At 40.3% G+C, this 20,655-nt stretch overlaps 1 protein-coding gene across 1 annotated transcript in view; it reads right to left on the minus strand.

Moving 5' to 3' along the window:
* The window catches only part of MEGF6 (multiple EGF like domains 6), a 517,377-nt gene that overhangs the window by 365,196 nt on the left and 131,526 nt on the right, over positions 1–20,655 (minus strand). The window contains exon 5 of the mRNA XM_063435729.1: positions 16,074–16,178. Coding sequence (XP_063291799.1) covers positions 16,074–16,178 — 105 coding nt within the window. The remainder of the gene's footprint in view (positions 1–16,073; positions 16,179–20,655) is intronic.

Consider the following 20,655-nt stretch of genomic DNA (forward strand, 5'->3'; position numbering starts at 1 on the left):
ACATGACGTAAAGTGTCCATCATACCGGCCTTTTATTTCTGAAGCTGTGTCCTTAAGAGGTTAGTGGTATTAGTTAATATTCATAATTTACTACAATGTAATCTGCCTAATGAATCGATCTAAAAAAAAAATAGAGAACTACCCCGACATCCGAATAATGGTAGTAGTTTTTTTTTTTTTTTTTTCCTGGAGCCATGACAAAACTAAAATACCAAAAACCCAACAGACTGTTACATTTTCTAAACAAAAAACCCTTTAAAAAAAATACAAAAAAAAGAGGATATGTATTTTTTTTCTTTTTAATTATTATGTGTTTATCAGTAAACCATTTTACTATGATTTTTTTTTCCTCTGTTTTGTTTAACATTCATAACTAAATATGCAAATTGTTGCAAGGTCTCATTGTATTCGGGAGAAGCGTTTAGCATGCTCATTAGAACAAGTAATTGAGAGAAAGAAAACAAAAAACCATAAAATTCTATCTATTGCATTTAACTGGGACACAGGAACCGAGTACCTTGTTGCTTTATTGTTTCTCGTAGTTGGAAGGCTGAAGGCATTTTACAGCTCAAGAATCAGCAGTTAATGAAAGCCAAGCAGGGGATGTGACCATGCTGGGTAGAGAATTTAAGAAACGGGACTTTAAAGCTTGTTATTGGTAACAGTACAGGTGGCAGAGCATTCGATTTAGAGAATTAAAATGAACACATTCACTGTTGGAAAGGCTTGCTGTTCCCTGGATAGCTACATAACTTGCATATGTTTAGAGAACAAGATATAATTACCATACAAAGTTAATAGCAAAGGGCCAGCATTTTTAGACCATAAGGAGGTGAACAGACTTCTCTTAATTGCCTATTGTTATGTTTTATCAACAGATGAATTGAGAAACCTCTAATGCAGAGCCTTTATGCTTTAAACATGGAACAATAGAGACTTGACATGAGATTTGCAAAATTTAGGCTAAACTAGATAAACTGGAAAATTGCAGAAGAATGGAGAACATTTTCCATATCCCTGTTTTGGGCGAAATTGTGCAATTATCTTGTCAAGTCTCCATGATTCCGGCTTAGTAAATAAAACGCGTATGTATATATTTTTATAGTAAAAAAATGAAAAGCTAGCATTTTATGGAATTCACAAGTATTCTGCACGAATTACGATATAAAGGACTAAAAGCTAACAAAAGACCCCTAATTCTACGTTAAATTATAATTTTTTATTTTTTTTTTTAAATTCTTTATTTTTGAGGTGCAGATAATTACACACTATCTCGTCATGCCCCAACAGCATGCGACAAGGGAGACAAGTTACACAGCTTGTAAGCATTAAGGCATTGGTAAGAAAAAACATGCACTTTTTTTTTTTTTAACGGTATAACGACAGGATTAAGAGCAAGCTTAGTAGTGCTTTCCCAGAGCTATATTATAACGTAGGTTCGTTTTGAATAGGAAAATAGACAAGATTATATTGTGAGCTTCACTACAACAACAGGAAAACAGTAGCTTAGGTTCACCGATTGGTATCACAATTTTAGGTAAAATAGGGAGATAGGTCATGCTATAGCATTGCATTTTGTGAATAGGTTGAGCGCACTTGGCTTAGTGCCTGTCTGTACCTGCTTCTGTGAGCTATGTGATGAGACAAAGAAACATATGGTGATATTACTCATATTCTGCATATATACAGTACAAAAGGGAATAATGAAATAATAAGACAAGAACACAAAACTATTGTTGTACAGTAAGGAGGTGTTTAAGACATTTGTGTGGTGTCATATCTGGAGTGCGTATCTACAAGGGTCTGCATAGCCGCAGGAGCAGGTGCTAGCCCATTTATATCTCCAGCATTCATAATTCTATAGGAGGATTAATGGGGATATACTTTGTCGTCTGACACTGAGTTAGAAAATATAGCAGGTAACATGCTATGAGAGAGCGAAACAAGTTGAGTTTAGCTGTGTCAGTCTATGGATGCATAAGTGTTTGTAAAAACTGCTTGGACCCTGACACTGTGTGAGTAGTTATAAGGTAAGTTACGTGACTAGTATGCAGACTAGGTGCAATCATGCAATATATAAAACTGCAGCTGGTCAGTGGTCCAAGGATTTTTAAACTCGCTGAGGCTTCTAAAGTAGGAGGGAAACCCAACACCCTGTGGATCTTATGTAGTTGGGTCTGTCATGAGTGTTCCCTTTTAACTTACACTCAATAACCCCTGAGTGTTGGGGGGGGGGGTGTAGGTAGAAGGCGACAACAGTGTAACCTTTAAACAATAAAACTAAGCCATACGAAACAGTACTTTAAAATAATAATGGCATAAATAACGAACAAATGGGATGGATTGAGGTCAGTCCGTCCCTGCGAGGGTGCAGGGGTTCCCCCCGTGTACAGTTGGAGCTACCGGGCGTCCGCCCCCTCTTCTGGTGGTATCTGCTTCGGTGCGGGGGGTAAAGGGTACAATCTTGTTTACGTCCCAGGTGCGGTTCGGCCAGGCAGCGCCGTCTGGAAGTGAGGTCAGGCCAAAGTCCCTTAGGAAGGCTGAGGAGTCCTCTACGGAGAGAAGCTGGTAAGTGCGGCCGTCTTTAGTAGCCGTGAGGGTGCGAGACTGACCCCATTTGTAGGGGATGTTAGCCGTTCGTAGGACCCTCGTGACTGGTTGAAAGGCTCTTCTCCAGTCTAAGGTGGATCGGCATAGGTCTTGCATAAATTGGAGCTGCATAGTTTCGAATTGAAGTGGTGTTTTGTTTTTCACAGCTTCTTGGGTTGCTAGTTTGTCCCGCAGTGTGAGGAAGCGTACCAGGACGTCTCGGGGAGCCCCAGCCGGTGCCCTGCTAGATTTTGCGAGGCGGAAGCAGCCATCGATTTGAATGCCCCTTGAAGAGCGTTGGGGCAGCAAAGTAGACAGGAGTCGCCGAATTAAATGCGGCAGTTCTTGGTCACCAATTGTTTCAGTTATGCCTCTTATTTTGAGGTTTTTGCGTCTCCGTGCATCATCCAAGGTATCAAGTCTGATCTGCATGGTTTTATTTGCTGCCAGGAGTTGTTGCATCTGTTCTTTGGTGCTTTTTTGCTGTTGTGTGATAGAGTGGATGCTGTCCTCTGTAGCCTGGACTCTGGCAGTGACTACTGTAATATCTTCCCTGATTATGTTCAAGTCAGCATTGAAAAAGGCGCGGATGTTGTGCATTAGTGCCTTGATGTCTCCCCTTGTAGCTGGGGCTGTCAGATCTTCCCCCTGATGTGTGGAGATTAGGCCCTCCGTGTGGGGTATTTCATCTGGGGCATCGAGGATTTCTTCCTCAGAAGAGGAATAGAGTAGGTCCTGCTGCGCCGCCATTTTGGGCCTAGGCCGCGGCTGCAGGAGGACGCTGATGTCGCGGGAGCCTTCCCCTGCGATGGTCCGGAGCTTTTTTGCTCTCTTCCCCATACCTCTGCCTACTGCCGGTCGCTGGCTCTGATAATTGCGGGGTTGTACACTGATGATATCGGGCTTTTGGTGCTGTGTGTAGCCGGAGCCCAGCCGACATGCGTCCGCTCCGGTCTGTATCCAAGCCACGCCCCCCGTTAAATTATAATTTTATGGGGTCTATTTACTAAAGTTGAAAGAGTGGTGAGTTCAGGCCCAGTTTGCAGAATTTAGATTACAATGTTGGATCAAAAACAATTTTTAGTGTATTAAACTGTAAATTTGTTTCCAATTCTTCCATGGTGGTCTCAATTTTCTACGGTGATATGAAGAAAAAAAATAAAAAAATCTGTTAGACATGCAGAGACAGGTCGGTCATAGGTTGAAAAGGCATCAATTGATGCTGAGCTGAAGATTTGTTGACCTTGTGCCTTTTTCTGCCTAATTAACTGTGTCACTATGCAGAATGCGAGACATCAGCGTCAATTTTTCTTTTTCAACATCGCTTCAGTTTGTTCAAGATATGTCAAGGATTGAGCCACTAAACTATGACGTTTGTATACAATTGATAATACAATTGTAAATGCTAGTCTAAAATAACTGTATGGAGAATATTATTCAACTCAGATGTTTTTCAAGCGTGTTCATTTTTACCTACAATTTTTAATTCCTTAATCAAGTCTACATTATTTGTTTGATGCAGTGGCAGAACTACTGTAGCTCCCTTGAGATACCTATTGCTTCAAAAATGAATTACATGAACATATATTTTATGCCTTAAGAACATTCCTATAATTGTTACACAATGTGATATTTTCAGTCTTGATATACCCCATTATTAAATTATTATTGTATAGTAATAGTAAGGAGCAGTTTACCCCATGGGCTTCACTTCTAATAGTCAAAGTATGACAATGTAATTTGTGACAAATCAACGTCCAATACATAAATCTTCCGCACTTGTTCTATGTGCTTACTAAAGCAAGTTGGATGTTGGCTTCCTTAGCTATCAATCAAGTCATGCATAGTTTGAGATAAAAGCTGGGAACACAGAATGCCATTTAATATGCTAATATGAGAAACCCACAAGGTAAAATAGTGCCTACATTTGCACAACAATAACTTGAATATTGGATACACATAGACACAATAAGAATGTATTAAATGATCTTATGCTGCCTTTCCAAACCTTCAACCCAGTAGTACACTATCTGCACTATCTACAGGATGCATGTACACTATCTACACACATCCTGTTTAATGTGGGTATGTTGTCATCATCGCAGAGCCTAAAGAGATTATGCTGCATAGCATTCAAGACTGTGAACACAGCCTGAACCACCCCCCTTCCCATCAGCATGTAACAACACATCAACTTGTCCAATTCCTGGTTACAGGCAAGCTGTGATGGAAGCTCTCAAACACACTGTAGAGCAATTCAACACTAACAATGTACAACTGTAAAAACAATTATCGTTCCTACCGTGAGATGTAGTATAAAAGTAAGAAGAAAAAAAAAAGTCCCTGAATCAGCAATTGTAAGTTAGTGAAAGAATGAAGTAAGTGATTTTATGTCTGCGATTCAAATCAAGAGTTTAGAGGAAAGAGCTTCTGTAACGTAACGTTCAACATTCATAAAACCGCATACTTTTTGTGGGACGTTCCCTGCGTACGTTCTGAACACTCCGAAACAAATCTGCCAAGCATAGAAAATGTTGGAAAAACACCGAATAGCAGTTGCTTGTCTCCCCTGGAAAAGAACGTTTTATCGCTTTGTGCTTTTAAGTGTCACGTACTGGATATTGTTTAACCCCTTAAGGACACATGACATGTGTGACATGTCATGATTCCATTTTATTCCAGAAGTTTTGCATTACTGTCTACGTGTAAATATTGGCGGGAACGGTTTCTAAAGGGAACGTTTAGCAAACTTTATGTATCACAAAGGCTCCAACAACATATGCTTTAAAGCACTAGTACGCACGCCATAAAATGCGGAAGGTGCCTTGCGGACGCAAGCATAAAGCAATAAAACTTAAGCTACACAGACAATAGAAATGGCTAAAGATCAGATGTAAATGTAGTTTTGCACTAAAGGAATGTAACAGTTTGTTGCTTAATTGTCCACAAACATTTTCAATTTCATCAGGCCTACGGGTACATGAATGCATAAATACTGTAAGAAAGATGCTACAGCAGTCTCCCTTATGTCTTATTGGTAATTTTATAGCTTGAATGTTTTCATAATCTGTTCGAACGAATAAAGTCTCAAGAGTTCCCATGCACACAGTTAAAGGGATATTTACTGTTAGGAGCGAACGCACCATCTGGAAGGGAAATCGACAAAGCACATCTGGTGTGATATGAATTAGCATTAATATATATAGTAATGGCAGAATGTTAATGCCAGCATGAAACAAAATAACAGGGCTGTAAATCTCATTATATTAAAAGCGTAATTCTACAATGTTTTTTTAAATGAATTTAGTACAATGTAATAAACAGTGGAAGAATGACGTTTATTGTAAGACCTTGTGAAGAATGTGCCGTTTGTATTTGGATATAATTTTTTTGTTTTAAGGTAGGAGATACAGAAAAATGTACAAAAAGGCTCAACAAAGACAATGTTTAGTTTTGAAACTCTGTCGCTGGAATATTTAGAAGAAATGCACTCAAGAAAAAAGTGGTATTGCAGAGTTTGATGTACCTTCTATTACATATAATCAATGTCAGCTGTCCTGTTCTTAAGCACTTGTTTCATTTGGTGACATACTTAACCACCAGTATTTATAGATCTGGAGAATGTTTCAATTATATCCACAGAGAGAAGGAATTTGGGAAAACAACTGATCAAACATGCTTGAGTAGTATAACAGTGTTTTTTTTTTTTTTTTTTTTTTTTAAATTGGTCCTCAAGTATCCTACTGGCCAAAGAGACACATGGGGTTAGCTTTCAGTCTTGGTACTTAATCATTTAAAGGTAAACTCCAGACCCTTTAAATTGTTTAGGTACTTAAGGGTTAACTGTATGCCCCACTTGCCCCGACTCATAACCGTGCCACTTGTTAGGGCAAACCCTGGCAGTCAAAGCTTTTCTAGGAGCAACAGCACCATTCAAAAACAAATATCTAAAAGTAGAAAATAAAAAATGCTAGCACTGCACATATTGCCAACGTTAAAATAATTTAGATAACGGAGATTGATCATTTGAGTATAACTACACAGTGCTGTATTAGCACTATAGTTTCCTTTTAAACCCTAAACCACAGGTAGACAAAAGGTAGATCCCCAGATATTGCAGAACCGCAGCTGCCATATTGCTTTAGCATCTCTACCTAGAATTCTTTTTTTGCCAAACCCTGTTCCAAACACATAAATAAAATTAAAGCATATGTTTTAAATGAATGCAAAAATGGCAAAAATAAATGACAATCGCAAGTCACAAGTCACAGAATGAATTTAGTGTCCTGATTTGTGCATCGTTTTTCAAAGTCTTAAACAGTCAATACAGCATGATTCTGCTTACTAGATATGCATTGGCCATTTGTGTTCCATACATGCACACACACGCATTAGATGCCAACCTTAGTATTATTATTATTATTATTATTATTATTATTATTATTATTTGTGCTTTTTTTTGCAGAGTGCCCCGTAAATATGAATAAAAAGATATATAAATGCAGAGCACAGCTTCCTATTTTCATGCACATGTGATACAATCAAATTGAAATGCAAATCCAACAAAAATATATTTCAAATATAATTGTTTTTAATGTTGGTTTCTAGTATTTGGGGAAAAAAAACTCTCTCTCAGCTTTACATTTGTTTTATACTGGAATCTAAACTCGAATATCAGCAAGATTATCCCCCTCCTGTACACCCTCCTATCAAACCATACTTTATATAGAGCTGGCGGAGGTAAATTTTGTTTGATTAATATAGAGAAATGTTTGTTACAGCTGCAGAAAATGTATTAGATACAGCAAAATTGTTTACATTTAATTGGATGGATATATGCATGAGCATATATATATATGGACTATATAAATATATCATATTAAGCAGATTATAAACTGCCCACGATTGTGGGCCACAATCACAAAAGTAGAACATACTTTCTTTACTATTACAAATTGTTCAAGGCACAGTGGATTTAATTGAAGAATAGGTGTAAAACAAATAAAGAGGAGAAATAGGTGCATGGTACAAAATGCTTAATGCAAGCTCCTCAGGTAAACTAACCAAATGGCTTTAAACGTGTAGCAATTCATTAAACAAAGCAAAGGAGTGATACAAAATTGTAAAAAGAATTTGCCGAAATTGAAACATTTACACAGGAACCTAATTGAAGAAATAGTTAGAGTCAACAGCAATATGTGATTCTGACTGGAGCTTTCTACAGAGCTTGCTTAACATCGAAATAAAAAGTAAAATCCGGTATCTACAAGTAATACATTTGTATAAATTATTTTTTTAATCAAGGCCTCCATTTTTCATGGTCCTGAATCGTTGTATAGAAATAGAAACTGTGCAAGTACACGGATGCATAAGAAACAAAATGTATGTGTACATTGTGTTCGTTACAGAATATAATTCATCTGGGTTTGGTGGGTTTCATAGGAATTGTGTAGGAAACCATGGTTCATGTTTGAACCTGTGATGTTATTGAGTCTGGGTTGTGGTGGGAGAACCTAAATACTTAGCACAAAGGCATTTAGAATATTATATTCAGCAGTCACCCACTGTGAACATATTTCAATAATTTAGTAAGCAGTGAAGAGGTGGACCAGGGGGTTAGTTCCACCAGAAGCCTGTATCCCGAGTTTTCAGTGTGGTTATTCCCCTTGATGCTAAGCCTTTGATGTCATGCTTATTGGTGACCTTGTTATTGTTGGTTGTTAATGTTCTCATTCCATTTGATATATTAGGTTAGTATACTATAGGGCAGGGGTATAGGCAACCTTTGGCACTCCACATGTTGTGAACTACATCACTCGTCAGGGGCAATATGTGCGTTTTTAGGAAAGTGGAACATCATAGCTTAGAGCAGAGACTAGTAAAGAAAGAGACATAAGTGATGAGGGAGGGAGGTACACAAGAGCAGAGATGGGTGGGAGAGAAGCACAAATAGTGGGGGGGGGGAGATAAAGATGGAGACACTATTGGGGAAACAATTGGTGAGGGAGGAACAAGCAGAAGACAGAAGATTGAGGAAAATAAAGTATAGGACAAAAAGGAGAAGCAAGATGCAAGTGGGGAAGAGAAGGAGAGAATCAAATTACAAATTATGTTGTACCAGTCAGAGGGGGGGCTTTAGATTTTCAGGTAAATCCCTTTTTTTACAAACCACTTGAAAATTATTTGACCAAAGAATTGATGGAATATGCATTGATATCTTTCTTGTCTTATAACCAATACACTAAACCAGGCTTCCCAAAACTCCGGCCCTCCAGATGTTGCTGAACTACAACTCTCTTGATTCTATGAATGAAACAGCTAGGCCAAGAATCATGGGAGTTGTAGTTCAGCAACATCTGGAGGGCCGGACTTTGGGGAAGCCTGTACTAAACCATAGTTATTATGATGTTTGAAATGTCACTTTAACTTGTAATATTGCATTGGGTGCCCTAGGTGTCAAATACCCATGGTACTCTTCTGTTGTGAGATGGCTTAGATCAGGGGTAGGCAACCTTCGGCACTCCAGATGATGTGGACTACATCCCCCATAATGCTCTTACACCCATAATGCTGGCAAAGCATCATGGGAGGTGTAGACCAAAACATCTGCAGTGCGGAAGGTTGCCTATGCCTGGCTTAGATCAAGGTTGGCTAATAATATCTATAACATCTTACTTGTTTCTGTATCTATTATGACATAATGTTACCAAAAGGCACCTTGCACACAACATTGTAAACCATCTAGAACCTGATTTGTTTACATTATGCAAATACATTTTATAATATTTTTATCCAGGCATATACAGTCCTAATACGGCTGGCAGGTTTCTGACCATCGTGTTAAAGCATATATTATTAGGCAAGATAAGTGAGACACAGATTTTTTTTTGCTAGTGCAGATATAAGCTTTAAAACATGCTTATATCGTCATACATTATGTCTATTAGGTGCGCAATAGCACCATAAAAAAAATTATCTAAAAGTAAAAAATAAAAAATGCTAGCACTGGACATATTGCTAACGTTAAAATAATTTAGATGGGGGGGCGTGGCCAACCGCCGAGCAACCTGGCTGCTTAGGAAATTGCTCCGGCACCCGGGCTCTCTCAATCCGCTACCATGTCGCAGCCCAAGGGGAAAAAGAACACCCAGAAAGCAGATAAACTTAGCTTTTTTCACCGAAAATCGACGGCAGCCTCTGAAACCGACTGGAGCATAAACCAAGATGGCACCGACAGGTTATCGGCGGGAAGCATTCAGCAGGCTGACTCCCATCAAGGAGAGCAGGAAAACCTGACTAAAGCACACTTAGAGGATGCATTAAACATCATGGCAGAAAAATGAGTGAAAACCTGGCAATCCTCAATAGAACTACTTCGGAAAGAAGTACCAGACATCGGGACCAGAACAGCGCACGTGGAACATAAACTCAGTGAGTTTGCCACAGCACACAATGAGGTGTCAGACCACGTGGCGGCCTTAGAACACAAAGTGGAAGTCATGGAAGCCCGCATGACGGACGCAGAGGACTGGTCATGGAGGAACAACCTCAGGCTGCGGGGAGTCCCAGAAACTGTCCTTCCTTGCGACCTACAAACCTATGTGCGAGGCCTCCTTCGGGCATATGCCCCTGACATACCCGTGGACATGCTTCTGGTGGATAGAGTACACAGGGTCCCCAAACCTAGGAATTTACCGGACAATGTACCCAGAGACATCCTCCTAAGGGTGCATTACTTCCACATCAAGGAGGCCGTGCTGTGCGCCGGCAGGAAGGGAACCCCCAGAGAAATTTGCAACGGTCAAAATCTTGGCAGATCTTTCCGCAGCGACTTTGAAACGCAGAAAAGAATTTCATGTAATCACCGAAGAATTGCAACAAGCTGGGATCAGATATCGCTGGGGATACCCCACCAAATTATTGGTCACTAAAAATGGAGGACTGACCATTATTCATACACCCGAAGACGACGTGAAACAAATGCGCGAATGGGGACTTATGAAAGACTCCACACACACACCAGCAAGCCCAACTGGACGTCTAACACCAGAATGGCGTCAAATTCCGACGAAATCCAAGCTGCACTGAGATCCGGCAGTATGGAACCCGCGTACCGCTACAACCTGAGAACATGTGAGATCAATATAACACCCTGAAATATTGCTTAAAGCACAATGTTATAGCCAAAGTCAATTGCTTCTGATTAGCATGTTGTTGTTATTGTTACTGCAAATGTTTATATGTAAATCGTTTATTTACCTTGAACCACACATAATGTCCCCAACTGACTAATGTACAGACAAGCTTACCCTCCTCGGGAAAAGAAGGCATAGCCTACACTAAGGCGAGGCCAGGAACCACAGTTAAACCACAAGAACAGGGTCTCCACTTCTTGAGGCACTACGCAGCGCCCTGGATACTTCCTGCAGCGCCTTCGAAGAGGCCCAGCTACCAGCAGCCCCAAGCGAGATACCCCAGGTTCAGCTACCCGCTTGTACACTCAGCGAGACACGCAACTATACCCCCCTAACGTTCTGATATATCTGAAAACGTGACAATATGAGAGCCCATTGGCCACACTACCAGAGACGCTACCCAAGCGTCAGACCCCCATGGCACAGAGCCACAGTGCCAAGACCCACAGTTGGGTCACTTTGTATATACTTTTTTTCACACTACCCCCATCCCCTTCCCCTTCCTACTCCTAACTCCCAGGCTACAAGCTACGGTCATACGACTGCCCAACAGGCGGCACACTGATCAACCACTACCTACCAGGCTACCAACTATAGAAATCACGAGTCCACATACGAGCTATCTCTACCATAACGTCATAACATGAGAATATATGCACATAATAGTAGAGGGTTGAATACCCCCCACAAAAGACGTATGGTACTAGAGGAGGCTAGAAAGCATAAAGCAGTTATCATATGCCTCCAAGAAACTCACTTTGTCACCTCCAAGGTGCCAAACTTTGGTATAAAGGACTATCCCCACCAATACCATGCCACCCACTCCTCAAAATCGAAAGGAGTATCGATCCTTCTTCATGCTTCCCTAACCATAGAAATCTTGCGAGTTAAAACAGACAGTCAAGGGAGATATGTGATGCTTCAATGCCTACTTAATGGCTCCCCATATGTCGTAATTAGCTTCTACAGTCCAAACGTGCACCAACATAATTTTTTGCATAAGGTATTATCTATGATTCCAGACCACCAAACGGCTGCCACCATACTATGCGGTGACCTGAACCACCCTTTAGACCCCAATATGGACACCACGTTAAATCCCACAGCCCCTAGACAGGCAACACTAAGAACACAAAGCAAAGCCCTAAATAAACTGCTGGGGGAATACGGACTTTATGACTCATGGAGAATGTACCACCCGACCGAGAAATCTTTCTCATACTATTCGGCGCTACATAAATCCCACTCAAGAATAGATTTCATTTTTCTTGCAGGCACCCTTTTACCCAAGGTTACTGATAGCGATATTGGAGACATCACCTGGTCGGATCATGCCCCGACCATAGTAGACCTCACTGGAGAATACCAGCACAAGGGGCGACCACCATGGCGCCTTAACGACTCACTACTCCATGACCATGCCTTCTCTCAAACACGCCCTACACACATACTTCCAAACAAATGACACCCCAGACATACACCCAACAACGCTATGGCAAGCCCATAAGGCGGTAATAAGAGGCTTGTTGATTAGTCGAGCGTCTTATATAAAGAAAAAAGCCCAAGAGGAATATCTGAAATTGTTGCACACTTTAAGAGACGCTACTGCGGCGAATATAGCAAACCCTACCCCGCAACAGGCACAGGTAATCAAAGACACCACGACACAACTCAACAACATAGCACTTGCAAAAACTGCACACATACTACACAAACTAAAACAAACTTCATACTCCCAGGTAAACACTTAGCAACCTTACTGAGACAAAAACAATCCAATGCCAAAATAACCTACCTACTTACAAATAAAGGAACTAAAATCCACAACCCACAGGACATTAACAACACTATGGCAACCTACTACTATTTCCTATACAACCTCAAAGAAGATCCAGACTTATACCAACCCACCTCCTCAGACATACAGGACTTCCTCCAGCAAACCACACTACCGTCAATTTCAGCCCAACAAAAAAACACTCTACAAAACCCAGTCACGATACAGGAAGTCCAACATGCCATCCAATCTCTCCCTCACGGGAAGTCACCTGGACCAGACGGCCTGACAAACTCCTATTACAAGTCACAGACTGCATCCCTTGTTCCGTATCTAGAAAAATCCTTTAACCATATTATTACAACCGGCCAGATACCCGATACCAGATGCCAAAGCCGGGCAAACCTCCGACCAAATGCCAGAACCTAAGGCCAATATCCCTCCTCAACACAGACACTAAACTACTAGCCAGAATATTCTCAAATCGTCTAGCAAACATCATACCGACCATAATACATAAGGACCAAGTGGGCTTTGTCAGTGGCAGACAGGGAGCAGATGGAACCAGGAAAGTTCTGGACTTGCTAGGGGGGAGGCGCGGAGGGGGAGCCCAATGTGTGTTTTTATCGCTTGATGCAGAAAAAGCCTTTGACAGACTGCACTGGCCCCTCCTCCGCGCGGTCCTCAACAAATATGGCTTTCCTGAAAACTTCCTAAAACTGGTAGAGGCGCTTTATTCCAAACCAACTGCGAAAGTTACGAACGGAGGTTTCATCTCCAGACAACTCAACATAACCAATGGAACGCGGCAGGGATGCATTCTGTCCCTGGAGCCTCTCACACAGCTCATCAGGGACAACCCGAACATACACGGCATCTCCAAACAAGGCAAGGAGTACAAACTCACACTGTTTGCGGATGACGTGCTCCTAACGTTGGAGCAACCACATCCTTGCCAAACTTCCATTCTATCCTATCCCATTACAGCAAATGCTCACACTATAAGTTAAACGTGACCAAAACCCAAGCAATGGGCATAAATATTCCCACAGACGCATTAGAGCGCTTACGCAGCTCCTTTAACTACGACTGGAGAACCGACCACCTCAAATTCCTAGGAATTAACATCACACAGACACCAACCCTACTATATAAAACAAACTACCAAAAAACATTATCCGATATAAAAACACTGTTAACAGGATGGAAAGGTAAATACATCTCGTGGTCAGGCAGAATAGCTGCGATCAAAATGATTATTTTACCGAAACTGCAATATTTATTCAGAACACTGCCAATAAAATTACCCCCCCGTTTCCTTCTGGAAGCACAACAAACACTAATGGAATTTATAACAAACCACGGGTAGTGAAAAGCACATTATAGCTGCCGCAGGAGAAAGGAGGGATGGGTGTACCCAACTTAGACAGCTACTACCGTGCAGCCATCCTGGGCCCACTTTTAGCAGCATGCCACCGAACTCACCCAACTCCATGGGAAGAGATAGAGACATACCATACAAACAACATCCCCATAAACATATTGGCATGGCTCCCAAAAACCCACAGACCACCGACGAGCGTGATGCTTCCAGTCACAGCACTGACACTACACTTTTGGGACACACACTGCCGCAAAGTTGGTTGGATAGGTAAAACATCACGAGCCACGCCCCTAAAAACACTACAATACATAATCCCCAATTTCAACCACACATTGTGGCATGAACATGGTATCACGCATCTACACCACCTCCTACAAGATTAGGAACTTAGAAGTTTCAAGGAACTACAAGATTCCTACCACCTCAACGCACAAGTCTCCTTTTCCTATTTACTAATAAAGTCCTAGTTCCACAAGCAAACTATGATTGGGACTGGAAATGTACAGGAACCACAGCTGACGGCGGTAGAAAAAATATGCCTACGCCTCTTGCCCCCTAAAAAATTAATCCCTGAAATCTACCAATCAATACACACACACAACGATTATACAAAATTCTCTTTCACAACTGCATGGGAGAAAGAATTCAAATATAACCTAACTCCGCAGCAGTGGAAAAACATTCTAAAGGCGGATAACACCCTTTCTAAATGTGTCTCACACATGGAGCTCTCTTGCAAAATCCTATACAGGTGGTATTTAGTACCTACTCGCATTAAAGCGGCGCACCCCCAAGCATCTGACATATGCTGGAGATGCCAGCAGCATAAAGGCACGATGCTCCATATTTGGTGGACCTGTCCCATCTTAGCCCCATTCTGGGACGCAGTTTCCACCATGATTCAAGAGAGCATACCTCCTCCAAATATTTCCAAAAGGAATGAGGTGGAAGCAAAAATACCTAACATATCAGATACTCATGGCGGCCCTTACGGTACTTAGTAGACACTGGAAATCACCTCTTCCTATGCCAATCACCGAATTTACACAACTATTAGAAACTACAATGCTATATGAAATAGCGGCCAGGCGAACCCCCCTTCCAAAGAAGGACTGGCAAGAGGCATGGGATGATTGGCGCCAATACATGGAGCGCAATAATCCCCCCCCCCCAAAATGAACGGAGTTGCAGATGGCTAAAGCATGTATCTGCCAACCGACAGCTGTGTTCCTAAAGGCATGAACCAATGTACACACATGTACATGTACACAAAACGGTACTGAATAAGGTCAGTGTAAGCCACTTCACGCCTGGGAGTGACACCTACTTCTGTGTTACCTCCCCCTCCCCCCCCCCCCCCCCGTTACCCCCACAACCGATTTCCACCTTCTCCCAGTGGTATCCTAGATAGGGAATATCCAAATCACCAACGCCATACCTGAAGCAAGCATGACCTAATTTGTTGAACTAAGTACACTAATGTAGCATGATTCTCCAGATGGAAACTGTGTATTCAATCTCTATACTGCAAAACGCACATGTATTACTGACAATGAGGCACCAACGGGTGTGCTCATACCACTGTACTAAGTATATGTAAGCATGCCACTGTTATCTAACTATTGTCCTTTTCCCCCACCCCTTCTTCTTTCTGTATCCCCCAAAAGATCAATAAAAATTGGCAAAATTAAAAGAAATAATAATAATTTAGATAATGGAGATTGATCATTTGAGTATAACTGCACAGTGTTGTATTAGTCAAGTGCTGTAAAGCCGGTAAATTTACATCCTTTGATAAAGATGGGTTACTATTGGATCTGCCACTGTTTGGTACCGTTTCCCATGATGCTCTTCTTGGTAAACATAATCCAGAAGAAATGACATGGAAACGTTTTCCAATCTTTGTTATGTGAAATTCAGATATTGCCATCGGTAACCTCACAATGTACTTAGTTATTGAGAGTCTACATACTGAATGCATGCCAAAACATTACGTATAACACAATATATTTTTTAGATAAAAATAAAGTTTTCTCAAAATGTAAAAATATTAAGAAAGATCATGTACTGATTTTACATATAGTAAACAGATACAAATTTACCAGGAAAATCTCGTTAGAGTACTTACCATACTGGCAGCGAGGCCCTTGAAAACCAGACGGACACAGACACAATTGGGTTGAACCTTGCACGCATTTTCCTCCATTGAAACATACCCCGGAGCTGCAAGCTGCTGCAAGATACAATGTATGAAATGAATGTCGGAATCTTTGTATTCAATGTAATATATAACTGCAGATAAACTGGATGAGCTCTTATGTTCAGTGAAGTATACAGTAAAACTAATAGAATTGTGATGAGCCAGGCCTTGCTCACTGCCTCAGATAAATAGCCAACATTTTCTAGCCTGCACCTCAGGGAACATTGTAAACCAGCAAGACAGTCACCCAGACATTTGGTCTCATAGGAATGCATATCACATATCTGGTTTCTTTGCTGAGGGAATATGTAGCCACATGCAAACCCATATGCCTCACGCAGCATTTTTTTCTGATGTGACCAGGAAGCAAAATATTCTGGGACAAATCAGAGAGGATTCTGGGTAAAGTGCAGACATTCATACCTTTGCTAACCATTCATAGCACAATGTGTAGATACGGAGTATTAAAATGTTACTCTGCCATGTTGTAAATTGAGAAAGTCCAATTTAAAAGGAACAATTAACGTTTATCTTTGCATGACAGACATTTTGTTAGTGTGCACCCAGTGAGAGCTTTTTGTATTTATTGATTACTTAATTATAAAAGATGTGCTAGAGACAGTAGCACATTTAGGCCTAGGCTGGCATGTGTAACTTGAAAACTGCTAGCTCTAAGGATTACAATGTACATGGCAACTAACGAAGTCCAATGGAGTATAGTGTCTTCAATGGCTTGCTCCAGTTTTGAAAATTTGCCCCAGCTTCATGTTTTGCCATATGTTAAGGTTGTATGCACTTTATAACGCATCACCATAAGTTGAATATAGCATTCTTAAAGGTAAGTTTGAATTAAAAAAAACAAAAAACAGCCTGTTCCTTTTGGAATAGATTTCTAATTATTCCTATTTAGGAGTATTCCTATTTAGGAGTAGGAGTATAACGCCTATTTAGGAGTTTGGTGACAGAGTTTAAGTGCCTGTTCTCCGACAACACTGCTCCTGGGATCTTCTACTGGGATGTAGGACCTGTAGACAAAGAGCTAGGTCTCAAAGCCAAAAATGTGTCTTTATAAAGATAGTGAAATGATGTTTGGAGAAGGCAGACGGATTGACTCCTGCTTGGGTGTAAGGATGAGGCTGAGGGATTGGTGGAGGCATCAATTCATGCCTGGAAAAATAGATTAGGCAGAGAGATCGATTCATTCCCGGAGAACGGTTATGATCCCTTGTTATAATCCCTTGTGCCTAAAGGGAAGGAAACCGGTCTGAATCCCAAGTCAGGAACCAGTCACCCCTGTTCTCGTTACAGAATGTTTAGGGTGGTACAGGAGTGATATTGCAAAGGATGGAGGAGATAGAAGTGTGATGGAAAACTACGGACTGATAATACAACTTGACTAAATTAAAATAGTCAACTGCTCCGCTACACTAGGGCACCATCAATCCCAAATTCTGATAGAGTAGTGATCAGTATCAGTTACTCATTGCTTCTATAGCAACAGTCACTTTCAATAACAGATGACACAGGAATTGTTAATCCAATAATATTTTCATGTTAGAGAGAACTGCCAGCAAATGACAATACCTCATTAATCGGAGGGCATTCAAAGTGAAAATACCGGGTAACTGAGAAAGTCCCTTGTTAAGTGCATTTTAAAAATGACATTTGCTTCCATAAAATAATTAAAATTACACTTACATCTTAGTGGACAAATCCCATTGTATCACAATAACCCTGACGTGTTATTTGTCATGAAGGTCTTATTATGTATTACCTAGACTCTGTGGATTCTTTTACACATGCAATTAGTAGATAATGATAAATCAAATCAATATTGTTTCTGATATTTGTTAACACAACACTGGATCAATTTTGTTAGAAAGTGGAGTACTTGAAGCTGTCACAAGGTTTCTGCATGCTTTTTTAAAATTGTGTCCTGGAATTGCATCAGTTTTATAAATATGTCCCAGTATTTTGATACATGTGTATCCAATCACAGTCTGGGCAATGTGCCAATAAGCAGAGCCTACTGCCAAAATAGTAGGAATGCAATAAGGATTAGTGAACAAAACGAGAGTAACAAATAAAATGTGTGGTGGGATCGCATCATGACGAGCAGCAAGTGATAATATTTATAGAATGTTGGTGTCCAATTGTCCAGTAAGTGTCCATTAAGTGTGTAAATGAACATGTGCGTATAAACTTTTAATTGTTACAAATTTCATTTTGATGCAGGAGAAACACGTTCGTTTTTCTCTAATGCCTTGCCAGAGAGCTGCAATGCAGAACATTTGAGTCTGAAAAATCCTTAAGACATATCAGCTTGCACTAAGACAAAGGATACTGTGTGCTGAGCTCTCCGCAAGCTTCAAAGATTACAAATGCATGTTTTCCATTACTTCCTAAGTTTTGAGCTACATTAACATATTGATTTCATTTTTAAAAATCTGCAACTTGCAAAGGTTTATGGACTTATTTCCTGGAAACATTCCATCCATCCAGATCTATCTATCCATATCTATCCATATCTATCCATATCTATCCATCTCTATCCATCTATCTATCTATCCAACATACAAATCGTTACTGACATTTTATTATCCATCCGTCATATTCTATGATGATTTCCTTACCTTTATAAATAGCTGTATAGGTACACTATAAGGTCAATAGTATGTGGATGTCCTTTCTAATTATTGAGTTCAGCTGTTTCAGCCTCACTCATTGCTTCCATATTCAGAGAGAGCCCAGGCACACAAATGCCATCATACTACAGACTTTCTATTGGAACACGCGCAACATGACAATGTTTCGGCAAACAGGTCTTTCTACAGAGATGGCCTTTCTCAAGTCAAGTGGGGACTGCATGCATTCTATAAGGCAGTTCATCCACATAATATACTGATGCCCTAGGCATTAGAAACAAATCTAGCATATGGCCATTAAATCTTAAAAAAAAAAAAAATTGGCAAAGCAATTAGTTGTACTAAGGAGTTTAGTGACTTTAAATGTAGCACTGTCATAAGATGACACCTTTGCCACGAGTCATTTTGTGAAATGTCTGTCCTACTAGATCTATTTAGTTTTTGTTTTTAATTCTTTATTAAAGTTGCAAGTGCAAATATAAAGTAACATCACACCTACAACAACAAAACAGTACAACACGTATTTACATAAAATAACATGTTTAGAGAAATGTGAAAACTGCAACAACAAACGGTTCTCGGACAAATGCAAACATTGCTATTTTATCGGAAACCGCAATGTTTTACGTTGTCTGAGTAAAGCGACAGCATAAATACACTAAAATCACCAAAATAAAATCTAGTGGTTTTCGTACATAACGTGTCCCTTTAATGAGCTTGGGACCAAACTTCTGGAATAAAAGGGAATCATGACATGTCACACATGTCATGTGTCCTTAAGGGGTTAAATGCATGCATATACATAACCTTATCTAAAACGCAAACAACAACTTTAAGACCACCAGAAGGTATGAGTGCTATTTCCTATTACATTGTATTACACTGTATTCTATTCGAGTCATTTCTGTAATGTAGGTTTCAAATAAGATAAATACAGCATAGCCTTTGGCTGCAGTTTTACAGCCAGTGAACTTTACTTTTTTTTTTTTAACAGTTTTTCTGATTTATTGAGACATTCACTACTGATATATGATAGAATGATGTTGATTGCTCAGCATCCTATAACATTAAGTGAATACTGTGTTTCTCTAGCAAAGTCATTTGTGACATTTTAACCAATAAATCAATGAGGGGCTGTTGGAAAATGCTATCTTGTGAAATTGAGGTTCATGTTTATGATTATTGGCATTTTCCCTATTCTTTTTTCTTATCACCACTTTTGGAAAGATATTTCATGCAATTGATGAACTTAACCAATGTTTTCCATGTTATATGTTGCATTTATTTAATGAGATAATGGTACAAAAATGTCATTAATCTGCATTAAAAATTTGGATGAACCGAAACACATGAACTTAAAGGAAAACTATAGTGCTAGGTAAACAGAGTTGTTTTCCTAGCACTATAGCTTCTTCTAGTGCCCCCCTTCCTCGTGCCCACTTCCAACACTTATCTGATTCAGGCAATGCCTCCGCTCCTCCTCTGCAGATGTCAGCCAGTGGGGGGGGGGGCCTAATACGCATGCGCGGCAAGCGCCACAATCTCATTAGGACTTCACCCATAGAAAAACATTATAAAATGCTTCCTTTTGGTGTTTTGGGTGACGCTGGATGTCCACACACATAGCGTTAAGGCGGCAAGAGTCATTCAGGTGACCAAAGTTGCCTAACTACCCAGAAGTTCCTCTAGTAGCTGTCTGGTAGACAACCACTAGAGGTGGAGTTAACACTGCAATGTATTTATTGCAGTTTATCAAAAACTGCAATAATTAAAATTGCAGTGTTAAGGGGCCTAGGGCACTGCACCCAGGCCACTTCAATGTTCCTCTAAATTCAGTTTGTCCAAATAATTATAATTATTTTTTT

Source organism: Pelobates fuscus, chromosome 11, assembly GCF_036172605.1.
Source record: "Pelobates fuscus isolate aPelFus1 chromosome 11, aPelFus1.pri, whole genome shotgun sequence".
Taxonomy (NCBI): Eukaryota; Metazoa; Chordata; class Amphibia; order Anura; family Pelobatidae; genus Pelobates; species Pelobates fuscus.